The sequence below is a fragment of the Salvia hispanica genome, chromosome 3 (genome assembly GCF_029641045.1).
Source record: "Salvia hispanica isolate PSC_SH4W2 chromosome 3, Shi_PSC_v1, whole genome shotgun sequence".
Lineage (NCBI taxonomy): Eukaryota > Viridiplantae > Streptophyta > Magnoliopsida > Lamiales > Lamiaceae > Salvia > Salvia hispanica.
Window position 1 is genome coordinate 59,310,301 of NC_142694.1, and position 12,451 is coordinate 59,322,751.

At 33.1% G+C, this 12,451-nt stretch overlaps 2 protein-coding genes across 2 annotated transcripts; one reads left to right on the plus strand and one right to left on the minus strand.

The window, feature by feature from the left end:
• Positions 1-2,350: 2,350 nt before the first annotated feature.
• On the plus strand, positions 2,351-4,286 carry LOC125214800 (14-3-3-like protein 16R). Its single transcript, XM_048115960.2, has 4 exons — positions 2,351-2,883; positions 3,517-3,639; positions 3,866-3,982; positions 4,069-4,286. The coding sequence occupies exons 1-4, from the start codon at positions 2,407-2,409 to the stop codon at positions 4,114-4,116; spliced, it is 765 nt and encodes a 254-aa protein (XP_047971917.1). The 5' UTR covers positions 2,351-2,406; the 3' UTR covers positions 4,117-4,286.
• A 2,672-nt stretch (positions 4,287-6,958) lies between these two features.
• On the minus strand, positions 6,959-8,688 carry LOC125212432 (histone H3.3). The gene is made up of 4 exons (XM_048112604.2): positions 8,530-8,688; positions 7,586-7,734; positions 7,411-7,501; positions 6,959-7,328 (listed from the first exon to the last, which is right to left on the minus strand). Exons 2-4 carry the CDS (start codon positions 7,732-7,734, stop codon positions 7,158-7,160), a joined length of 411 nt encoding a protein of 136 aa, XP_047968561.1. The 5' UTR covers positions 8,530-8,688; the 3' UTR covers positions 6,959-7,157.
• Positions 8,689-12,451: the final 3,763 nt, after the last annotated feature.

Genomic DNA, 12,451 nt, shown 5'->3' on the forward strand with positions numbered 1-12,451 from the left:
TGTTTTATAGTTTTGCGGGTAGCGGGTATACCCACTACCCGCGCGGGTATACCCGTTAGTCCTGATATTACCCGTTAGTATTAGTATTAGTCATATTTCATCTTTTAACACTTCCTTCGTTCCATATTAATAGAGGTGTTTCAAATAGTTAAAATGGATTTAAAAAAAGTAAATAGTTAGATAATAATAGCCATATATGCACTCATTTTGAAAAATAAAAAATAAATAGTTAAAATGGAGAAAATAAAAAGTAAGAGGGATAATAATGTAGAGAAGAGTATTTATATTATTATTTTTCCAAAATGAGTGAAGAAAGTGAAATTAAGGTGGAACGGTGGAGTACTTTATATAATCTAAGAGTTCTTTTAATATATTTTTATATTCCAACGAACATACAATTGAAAACTCACCGGAACTAGCTATAGAGTGTCCCCTCACTTTTATTCTCAATCTATCCAACATTTACCATCGATATTAATAAAGTAAATTAAAGAGCATTGACGGTTATTATGGTTTTCAATTTTTTTATTAGGATTTCGGGTCAGGTACGGGTACCCGCAATGTCGGGTGCGGGATACCCGACACGGGTATCGGGTAATCGGGTACGGGTACCCGACTTATCGGGTGCGGGTACCCGCGGGTAACCCGTTTCGCCACCCCTAGTGGACCCCATATTCCACTAACTCATTCATACTCATATTTTATTATAAAACTAATATATGAAAGTATGACTAGAGATGTCAAGTGGGCCGGGCTAGGCTAGCCTAGCCCGGCCCAGGCCCATGTCTGAGGCGGGCTGGGCTGGGCCGGGCTTTTTCTAATTTTGCTAAGCCCGGCCCGGCCTAGGACCACTTGCCACATGGGATTGGGCTGGGCTGGGCTGGGCTTTGTTTGAATTTTTGTTTTAAGTGTTTTAAAGATATCCTAAATGTATTATATGCAAAAATAAAACGTATAACTTGTATTCTTATATCACATTAACCAAATCTAAATCTAATAATATGTTTAAGTTCATTTATTGACTTTTTCTCAATAATATTTTTGTTCTTTATTCTATTTAAAAATAAGTGTATAACTAAAGGAATAACCAATATTGTTAGTTTTGTTTTGTTAGTAGATGTTGGCATATGAGTTGTTATTGCATTTTTAAAGCTACAGGTATATGAACTAACTATCAAATATAAAGAATTCTATAATTATCATTATATATTAAGATTTGAATACGTAATATTCTTAAAGTTAAACTTCAAAATCATCTTTTTTACATCTTTGATAAAAAAAATTATAAAAAAAAAATAGATGTAATCAAGATTTAATGTTTCATTCATGATTTAGTTGGAAACTCATGTTGATATTAAACTACTATTACTTTTTGAGTCCATTCGGAGACATCCAAAATATTAGAATGATATAGGCAAAATTAACATGTTTCGTGCACAAGATGACATGCATAAATAGAGAAATATACTATTATTAGTGATTAATCACCTAATTATATTTTATAAAAAACTAATTATAGAAGGTGGGCCTCTGATGGGCCCGGGCCTGGGCTGGTCGTGGGCCTAGGCTGGGCTTCGGGTGGTCTTGGGCCGGGCCTGGGTTTATAAAATGGCCCAATTGGAGCTCATCTCAACTGATGAGCCCAGCCCTGGCCGACTTCGTTTCACTGATGGGCCGGGCCTGGGCTGGCCCATACCGGGCCTGGACCGAGCTAGGCCGGCCCAGTTGACAACTCTAAGTATGACTCTCATATTCCTCTAATTTTTTCAACTAACTTTTCATTACATCTCTTAAAACCCGTGTCGGATCAAAGTGGGACAATATTTGGGGACGGTGGGAGTATAAAATTAATATGTAAGTGAAACTCATATTCTACTAAGGGGGTGTTCGGTTTGTATGATTGTATTCGAGATTAAATTTATAGTGTGTTTGGTTCATGAGATTCAATCCCATAACTTAATTTTAGATGGATAATCATGTGATAATTAGTCATAGCTAACCCTCTATGACTAAAATAATCTCACAACTTAATCCTAAATTGTATTTTAGTATTATTTTATCTTGGAACTAAGGGAGACATTCTTTTCAATTTTTTGCAGAGCCAAGATTAAACATTCATTAATTATCAAAACAATTATTGATTTAATTTTACAATAATTTAATTGATAGGGTTTGAAGTTTTTTCGTCAACCATACCAATTCACATTTCAAATTCCTAGTACCAAATTTTTGTTAGTTTGAGATAAATTTGGGTAGTCAACAAAGTATATTGCAGTCCAACATAGTAAACGAAGCCCATTTGGCCCAATCAATTGAACCAATAAATAAAGCGAAACCGTTTTCATATTCATACTCTCTCTCTCTCTCTCTCTAAAATCGTTTGCAGCAGTAGAGAAACCAATCGGAATGGGGTCCCCACGCGAGGAGCACGTGTACATGGCCAAACTGGCGGAGCAGGCCGAGCGCTACGAGGAGATGGTGGAGTTCATGGAGAAGGTCGTCGGCGCCGTCGACGGCGACGAGCTCTCCGTCGAGGAGCGCAACCTCCTCTCCGTCGCCTACAAAAACGTCATCGGCGCTCGGCGCGCCTCCTGGCGCATAATCTCCTCCATCGAGCAGAAGGAGGAGAGCCGCGGCAACGACACTCACGTCTCCTCCATCAAAACCTACAGATCTAAGATCGAGTCCGAGCTCTCCTCCATTTGCGACGGCATACTCAACCTCCTCGACACCAAACTCATCGGATCCGCCGCTACCGGCGACTCCAAGGTCTTTTACTTGAAGATGAAGGGCGATTACCATCGCTACTTGGCCGAATTTAAGACTGGATCCGAGCGCAAGGATGCCGCTGAGAACACTCTCTCCGCTTACAAGTCTGCTCAGGTTAGGTTTTGCAGATTCATTCATTTAATATATGTTTTTTATCCGTATTGAATTATGTTCAATTGATTTTGTGATTTTTAGGAAGTTCCGCACTCGATTTGGAAATTATAGCTAAATGGAACTACATCACTTGATAAATTCACTTGATAAATTGCAGCTAACTAGCCCTATCATCATAAGTTAAATTGATGTTCGATTTGGAAATTATAGCTAAATAGAACTGCATCACTTGTTAAAAAAATGCTTGATTTGGTAATTGTAGCGAAATGGAACTGCATCACTCGTTAAATTGTCACTTGATTTAGAAATTGCAGCTAACTATAACGTTCATCATAACTCAATTGATGTTTGATTTGAAAATTGTAGCTAAGTTCTTCTGCGCCTAAATCAATTCAGATGTCAAGTACTCGTGGACTATGTTTAGATTTAGATCCATACCTTACTCCTAATCCAAACTATCACTTTTATTTTAAATAAATGTTGAGATTATTTCATCTATCCCCATGCTTCAATCTGTTTATATGTTTCAGAAGAAGACGATAAACTATGAAGCACTTCAACTTAACATGGATTATAACTACAGATCATGCTAATTTTTGGTAGCTAAATGTGTATGTGTGTTTGGTCTTACAGGAGATTGCTAATACCGAGCTTGCCCCAACACATCCGATCCGGCTTGGGCTAGCACTTAACTTCTCAGTCTTCTACTACGAGATTCTCAATTCCCCTGACCGAGCTTGTAATCTCGCCAAACAGGTATCATCAAGAATTCCAACTTTGCCTGCTCTCTCTTTCTCTATTGTTGTTAATTGTACAAGGATTTCACTACACTAATTTCATAATGTAGGAGTATTTGTTTTGCTTAAAGTGGGGGTTCAAGTGAAAAACATGCATACGAGTTCTTGAAATAAACTAAATTGGGCTTGCTTTGATGATTCTGAATATTGGTTTGTTAGCTATAATATTTGGTTATCCTTTTAAGGCTTTTGATGAGGCCATTGCGGAGTTGGACACTCTAGGAGAAGAATCATACAAAGATAGCACCTTGATCATGCAGCTTCTCCGCGACAACCTTACTTTGTGGACCTCAGACATGCATGTAAGCTTGTTTTTAGTTTTAAAGCAGATCATGAATATGTTTCAAGTAAAATTTATTCACGGGTTCTGTTTTTTTGACTTCTACAGGAAGACGAAGATATCAAGGACGCAGCACCAAAGCCTGACAACGAATAGCTGCATTCGGGTCCTGTATCTGGGTGTCTTGCTATTGTCTCTATAGTAGTCTTACAGTCTTCTTTGAAGCGACCCCTTCGCTTCATGATTCTTCGCCTTTCATTTCCTTGCTAAACTCTGATTATGTATGTGCCCAATTTGCTTCTATAATTTGTGCCGATTTCTCTTCTTTTTTTTTTGTGAAAAAATCTCATTTATGTGTGAAAGCATCTTGAGCATAATATTTTCATCAATTTCGCAAAGAAAAATGAAATTTTGATGGTCCAGTTTTATATAGTGATTTGGGATTCCCCGAAATATAGGGTACAATTTTGTTAGAGGGAAAGTTGTTGGAGTTAAGATTGGAGATTGGCATTGGCTGAGGGGATCTTGAAGGGTCGGATATGGTGGGGGCATTATTATTATTAATATTATCTACTTTAGGCTATTCTCTCGTGATAGAAAGATCCACCAATCATCGTCCACTAGTTGGTGATGAGGCTGGAATCCTTACCACCAATTTATGATTGGACAACTCCATGCTTCACAATATCCTGTGTAGCCTTATTCAAACGATCCAAAACCATTTCAACGTGATATGAAAATTCAATATGAAATTAATGGATTCAGATCAATTTTTTTTGGATTTATTTACTTATCAGATCACTCCATTGAGAATTTGACACTTTCGGGTTAGGGTTTGATTGGGTTGGGTTTGGATAATCTATTAAAAATAATAATTTCACTGTCTTCTAAAGGATATGCGCTTTTAATTGGTCATGAGATTATTGCACAATTGATCAAATAAGAAAGAGATAAAATTAAAAAGCATCATCTTTTTGGAGGGAAAAGAATTTCTGATATTAGAATGTGCATACTCTTGTTGTACAGATGGAATATTATTTATTCATTAAAAAAATTACACTAATTTTATTCTTTAGATTAGAGTAAATTAAGTTTAAATTGTGTAAATCAAGTTTAATTGTGTAAATTAGGTTCTTGTTGTAACTGAGTCGTGTCAATCTAAATTATATCGTGTCTTTAACGGATTCATGTCTTGTCAATCATTGTTTTATAGGCCAAAAAAGCCTTTTCAAATAGAGGCAAAAGAATGTTACATGGAGTTACAGAGTAATAGTAATACTGGATGTGGTTACGAAGAAACTATCACTTTCATCATCACCACTATTTTACCATAACAATTTTATTTTCTTCATATTGTTCTTGCACTCATCTATAAACACAATTATTTTCCACGTTTTTCCCTTAGCTGAGTAAACAAGTTAGGGACTAAAAAGAGTTGAGGTCGGACTTACCAGTCAAGCTAACTTTGATTAAATTAGGACTTGATTTCGAGATCTAGTCTTTCGCTACAAATAGGAATTGACCTAGAGAAGTGTTGATTTCCTCTATAAAGACAGACAAAAAGTATACTCAAGTTATAACCCCATGATTGATATTCTTGGATATTTATAATATCCCATAATTATCCTTCCATATCAAGGTTTATGATTTATCATTTCATATATCCCCTTTCACAAGATATAAATTTTGAATATTCCTATATGGGATTTTCGAAAATTTCCTTCTTTTTCTCTCTATTATTCTTATCATATTTTCATTCTCCTATATCATGAGTAATTAAGGGTTAGACCAGAGATCCATAGAGGAAAATCTGGACCTAACCTATTCGAACTTTAAAATTTAATCGAAACCAAATTAGTTCAAGCGAACAAGCAATATATTATTTTGTGCCACAATCAAAAATAGATATTGATCTCTCATCCAATCCCTCAATTATGATTAATCTGAGCTATCTCATTGACTGATTATTTCTGGTATTTAAAATAAATATATACTCCGTATCAATCAAATCCGTCTGCTACCGACTTCATTAATTAATACTCTTATATCAGGAGAAAGTTGTCCAGTTCACTAAGATTCATTATTTATAGATTAAATTCTAACCTGATGAATTTCCTAATAATAATTACTCCAATTATATTGATCTAGGGATATAAAATATTTTAAATCAGGGAAACGAATTAAATTAAAAATGAACCGACGGCATCAAGTATGCATCTTAATTCAAAAATGCCATGCTAGTTCTATTCTCCAGCTTTTAATTTTCTTAATTAAAAAACCCTCTGTTAAAGTTCATTAAACCTTTGTAATTAATTTTCACCTCCTGGTAGATTAGATTTCTTTTGTTATAATGTAATCATAACTTGATTGTATTGAACGTGTGCTTAAATTATTTAAAGATACCCTAGTATGGAGTTAGTTTCAAAAGAACTTAAAATGGAGTTAGCACATTAATGGCATGTATGCATGTATATCTGTGAAACAACTGGCAGCACTGAGAAAAAAAAAAGAAAATATTACAAAGTTATAATTCACTATTATTAAAAAAATTTGGGGCAAGGTCAATGATTTTGGAAAATTCAAAAAATACTTTGTTAAAAATATTACAAAAGTGAAGACTTCTTCATGTAGTAGTAGTATCCATGATTTAGAGTGTACAAACGTCATTTTTTAGAGATTGGGAAATATACAAATGAGGCAGTAGTTTAAAATCACAAATGTCACCTTTTTAGATATGAAAAATATACAAAAGATGATAACATGAAGAAACAATTGCAATTTTTGTTGGGTCAAGCATCCAAGTTAACAAACAAACTACAAATAACACCTATTTCACGCAAAATGCTTATAAAACGACTCATAAAACAGTTTTAGCAACAAATGTTTCGAGATAAAAGAACTGAATAAATATGGCTTTGGCAGACCAGAAATTAGCAACACACAACCTTATTTAATGGAATACTACTTAAAAGAATGAAACATGCATTACCAGATGATAGAAAGCCAAAAGAGCAGATAAATTTTCAAATATCCAAAGTAATTCTTCCCATTATAGCACATACCAGAACAATTGAATACCAAAGTTTCTAAAACACAAACATTAACTACTAAGAAGTCTGATATTATCTACCAACATAACCAACTAAACAACTCCACCATATACCACCACCACATTTTAACAAAATCAACCAGCAACTTCAAGCACGCTCGCCTCTGATCCGACGGGCAAGTTGAATATCTTTCGGCATTATGGTCACACGCTTGGCATGGATGGCACACAAGTTGGTGTCCTCAAACAGACCAACAAGGTAGGCCTCAGCAGCCTCCTGGAGAGCCAAAACAGCGTGGCTCTGGAAACGCAGATCAGTCTGCAACCAAATACAGATTCACAAGTTAGGATTTCATTCAACTGTTTCAGTAAAAATCAAGATTTATTAGTTCTGAGTCTACCTTGAAGTCCTGTGCAATTTCACGGACAAGCCTCTGGAATGGCAGCTTCCTAATCAAGAGCTCAGTACTCTTCTGGTACTTGCGAATTTCACTGTTACAACAAAAATGAGACTATAAGCATAAGCATAAGCATAAGCATACAAAGTAAACAACAGTTGAGTAGGAGCCCACTCACCGAAGAGCAACAGTTCCAGGGCGGTATCTGTGAGGCTTCTTCACTCCACCAGTGGTTGGGGCAGACTTACGAGCAGCCTTAGTAGCAAGCTGCTTCCTGGGAGCCTTTCCTCCAGTTGACTTACGAGCGGTCTGCTTGGTACGAGCCATCTGCAACAAAATTTAATTCATGATTATTATGCAATTTTCAACAGGGAATCACATACAGGCTCATGTGATACAAAAGAAATCAATTCAATGTAAACTAGCAACTTAAACATATGAACATTTATCGCCAAACTACAGCCAAAAACTACTAATTCCTAATTAGAAATCGACAGGCAGACTAAATTCTTTAATTAAATGCAAGCATCTGTCTTCCAAAACCATGGAAACAACTTAGATTTATTGGCCTTTGAAAAGCAAGTACTGAAATATAGAGATTAATTGGAAAAACATACACGCTGATAAGATTTCCTGATAGAAGAGAAATCAATTCAATGTAAACTAGCAGCTTAAACGTACCAACATTATCGCCAAACTACAACAAAAACTACTAATTCCTAATTAGAAATGAACAAGTGGACTAAATTCTTCGATTAAACGCAAGCATCTGTAGTCCAAAACCATGGCACAATCACTAGCGTTTAAAACGCGATTATCGAAAAATAGAGATCACACGAATCAAGCGAAGGCTAGTTCCAAATATTTCCCCTAATTCATATACCGATCAACACTACTTCTCATCGCAACATATAAAACCCTAATTTCAACAAGAAAATGAAATTACACAAACATAAACAACACACGCTCGCGAATTATCTCAACTAACAATCTCGTAATCAGAATCACGGCTAAAGGCATAAACCTAACCCTAATCATGTAAAAAGGATGAATCAATAAACGATTAAAGATCAATTTAAGAATCAGACGAAGAAAAGCAAAAGAAGAATGCAGGAAACTCACCTTTCACTCGACAGATCTCTGTGTTTCAATTTATCTTCAACCTTGAATCGTATATCTCTTGCCTCTTCTCTCTTCTCGGCGGAGTAGACGATTAAAATAAAGTTGAAGTAGGCTGAGGTCTATTTATAGGTGGGCGATGGATGGATTGCTCAGGAGAATCTGACGGTCACTAATCATTGCTGTTTGTCCTTCCCTAGTGGAATCTGACGGTGTCGGGTGCGGCAATTTGTGTTTCTTCGCATTAAATGTACGGCTGCGATTAGCCGATTGGTGCTGTGACGCGGATCGAGATGGCTTAGTAACGATGCTAATTGGTTTATTAATACTGATTTTCATTGATTGCCATATTTAGGTTTAGATTGCCTAATTACGACGAGACATAATTTCAAAATTTCAAATTCAAATTTTAGATTGAAGATTGTAGTGAGATTTTATTTCTAATTATAAAGATATTAATTGAGGAAAATAATTAAGTATTACTATTACAAACTGATTGAATATGGCTTGATTGTGTTGATTTGATATTTATTTTATGAAAAATGTTTTAGAGACATAATGTCTTCAAGCTATAATGTCATAAAGAGGTTAAAATAGTAATTTTAAATAGGATTTCATTTCTTATTAAATTAATATTTTGTAAATATACATTCTTGTCCCTATAAGTCTATAACCGTTATATCTCTTCTAGTTAAGATGAATGAGATTTGCTATTCCTATAATTATGGAATTCTTCTAATACTTTCTAAATTAACTAATTAGTTACAACAAATCTCTATTTAATAATTTTATTGGTTAAAAGTTGATTGTGATTCATTTAAAATTCGAAAATGTTGATAAGTTAAAGTGATTAATTTTGGTTTAGTATAATTAATAAAACCAATACTAATATTAAAAAATATAAATACAAAATAAATAACAAACATTTAATAATAAGTTAATTGAAGATATACCATGCAAAATATAATAAATTAATAAATTCATACACGAATTTTTGAAAATCAAAATTATTGTATTATTTAGTCCAGGATATTTCAAACTAACTCTATCATAATTAAATTTTATAAGTAGTTTATTTTCTCCTTTTCTTTATAGAGGAATATTAGAGTTTTAAGCTCAATTACTATGAAATAAATTAAAATTTGATTAAGGACTTTAGTTATATGAATTGAGTTTACAATTTTGATTCGAATTCTTTACTTTTTAAAAGTTTAATTTCTGTAAAATCTTTTTAGAGCGTTACAGTCGAACTTTGATAAATAAAAAAAAAATCACATATTTTTAACTTATTTATTTAATATTTTAAGCCATATAGTTAGTATTTTGTCTTTCATGCTATTAAAATATTATAGTTTTTAAGTCATTTTTTAATAATATGAAACAAAAATTTGATAAATGATATATTAATACTGACTATGTTTATGTGTTATTTTTCAAACATTTCATAATTTTTATTTAACTGTTTACTTTTTTAATTTCTAATTTCATTTAATTCTTATTTTTTAGTATAACATTGCAAATGAATGTATCTATTAATCAAAGAACAAAAATATTAAATTTTGGAGTAATTTTTATACGATGATGAAGTGCAACTTAATTGATAACATGCTTCCTTCCAATTGGTCGAATTAAGTGTTTGAGTCATCACATGATAAATGCAAAATGACTATTGATCTTTTAAAAGCAATACCTTTCATTGATCATAACAATAATTTTTATTCACAAAAATAATACTAGTATAGAGTAATTTTTATTCAAAATAATGATATTTTATAGCATTACACTAATAATTTTTATTAGTAAGAAGAATAACTTTTATTAGTTAAAAACATTAACTTTTACTTAGAAGAATTATAATTTTAGTCCTATATAATATATTTATAATATTAAAGTAATAGAGTAACTTTTATAAATAAAATAGTACTCCGTAAATTAAATTTTTAAGAGCAATAATTTTTAGTTTTATATTTTAAAAATCATATGAGCTCTTTCTCGTAAAAAATATGTATGTTTTAAAAATTATTATTTAATTAATAAAGTTTATACCGTTAAAGTAAGTATGCAAAGAAAACAAAATCAAATTGTCGCACCATTCCATAAAATTATAATTAAGCTTAAAATACTCTAATTAAAACTATAGATCAATAAAGTAGCTAATTTAATTTTCATAATTTAAGCTATCTTTCTAAAATAACATTAGGGTATATAAGTCAAAATATAAATTACACTTATGGCAAAGTGACATAGGGGTATTATAGCATAGAGACATTATGTCTCTAAATCACTACCCTTATTTTATTTTGGAGCTATTTTTAAAATAAAATTAAATTATTTTTAACCAAAAATATTTTACTTATATTCCAAATTGATTGAATATAGATTGATTTTGTAGCATGGATAGGGTTCGGGGAAAATATCGAAATACCAAAATACCGATCTTATCAAAAAATACCAAAAATACCGATTCTTCGGCATACCGTGATTTTCAGTCCGATATGATGCCTTAACGAAGGAATACCGTGATTTTATAAATTTCTAAAATGTGATTTTCAATTGAACTAAAATCACATTTTAGAAGTTATTATTAATGCGACACTTCTCATTCACGACACACATAGTCATAGATCCTCGATCCTGGTTAATTGATCACCTCTAGTTATACCCAGATTAAATCCCAATTTAATTCATTCACCGATTTACGCCGGTTTTGTGCTGCTCAATTTAGGAATATAAGATGGGTCATTTGAGGCGGGCCATTTTCTTTCGTTGGGCCACCATTTAATTAAAGATGGGTCAAGTGATTTAATTAATATTTGGGCTGGCAGTTTTATGAGGGGGGTGGGCTGGTTTTAATTGATTGATGGGCTGTGAATTTTAAATGTTTCGTTGGGCTAGAGCTATTTTTAGTTGAATGTCTTGGGCTGAGATTAAATATTAGAATTTCATCGGGCGACCGTGAATAGTAAAAAATAGCGAGAAGCGAGCCTTCCTAAAATTTGTTAAGGTTGAATACGAAATGAATGAATTTAATTAGAGTGCATGCATTCTACTTAAACGTGTTCTCGATCTAACAAATGTATTGTTACTTTTATTAAAAAAGGATTATTTTTCCGCGAGACATTTAAGGTCAGAGTACGAAAATCCGAGTAAAGAAAACTCTTTAAACGACCAAGGTATGCTTTCTTTTAAATAAAGAAAATATTTTTCAAGTATGCTTTCGGTTATTTAAACTCTTAAATGCTTTTTAATCATAAACACCTAGCGTAGGTGAGGGGTTTTGGCAAACTTCCAATTAGTAAATGCTCAAAATATATTGATCCAAAATACTGTACAAGCCAAAAAGTGACTTGAACCCAAGAACAGTGCAAAAATTTAAAACTAGATGTCCCACAAGTCGGGTACAACCATGATATCAAAACAAAACAGTAACTAGAATGAGAAAAAGAAAAATCTAAGTAAAACAAATTTGCCAAGAAAGGCTATCAAAATAGTAGTGTCAATCCACATCTCCACGTCGGAAGCGGAAGTTAGTTTATCCGAAATGATCTATCCTAATAAGCGCCTTCAGATACTAAGGGGTAGAAATCGAAGGTGTAGAAATGACATTGACGTCATCTAAGCATTCGAGGTGGGGAGTTATTGATATTGATTGTTGAGTAGCTGTGGAATGTTTTGTGATTTGAAGGAATGAGTTGATGAAGGAGGAAGGGTCGAAGCTCATTTCAACTAAGGAGCTTCAGGGCCATTTTATCTGATTTTGATCGAATCATTTAATCTAAATCGTAGGATTGAAACTAGCTGTTAGGTTATTGATTAGATTTAAAATGCGTTTAGTTGTTTCATATGAGGATAGAGTTTTCTTCATGTTTTTAGCTCGATCGAATTTTGATCGTTTGTCTATTCGATTAACACAAAATACCGATTG

Bases quoted from the DNA above. Each gene is read 5' to 3' on its own strand.
- LOC125214800 (XM_048115960.2), top strand. From the start codon at position 2,407: ATGGGGTCCCCACGCGAGGAGCACGTGTACATGGCCAAACTGGCGGAG. The intron at 2,884-3,516 runs GTTAGGTTTTGC...TTGGTCTTACAG, and splicing joins CCGCTTACAAGTCTGCTCAG to GAGATTGCTAATACCGAGCT. The intron at 3,640-3,865 runs GTATCATCAAGA...TATCCTTTTAAG, and splicing joins CTTGTAATCTCGCCAAACAG to GCTTTTGATGAGGCCATTGC.
- LOC125212432 (XM_048112604.2), bottom strand. From the start codon at position 7,734: ATGGCTCGTACCAAGCAGACCGCTCGTAAGTCAACTGGAGGAAAGGCT. The intron at 7,502-7,585 runs GTGAGTGGGCTC...TTGTTGTAACAG, and splicing joins CCTGGAACTGTTGCTCTTCG to TGAAATTCGCAAGTACCAGA. The intron at 7,329-7,410 runs GTAGACTCAGAA...ATTTGGTTGCAG, and splicing joins AAATTGCACAGGACTTCAAG to ACTGATCTGCGTTTCCAGAG.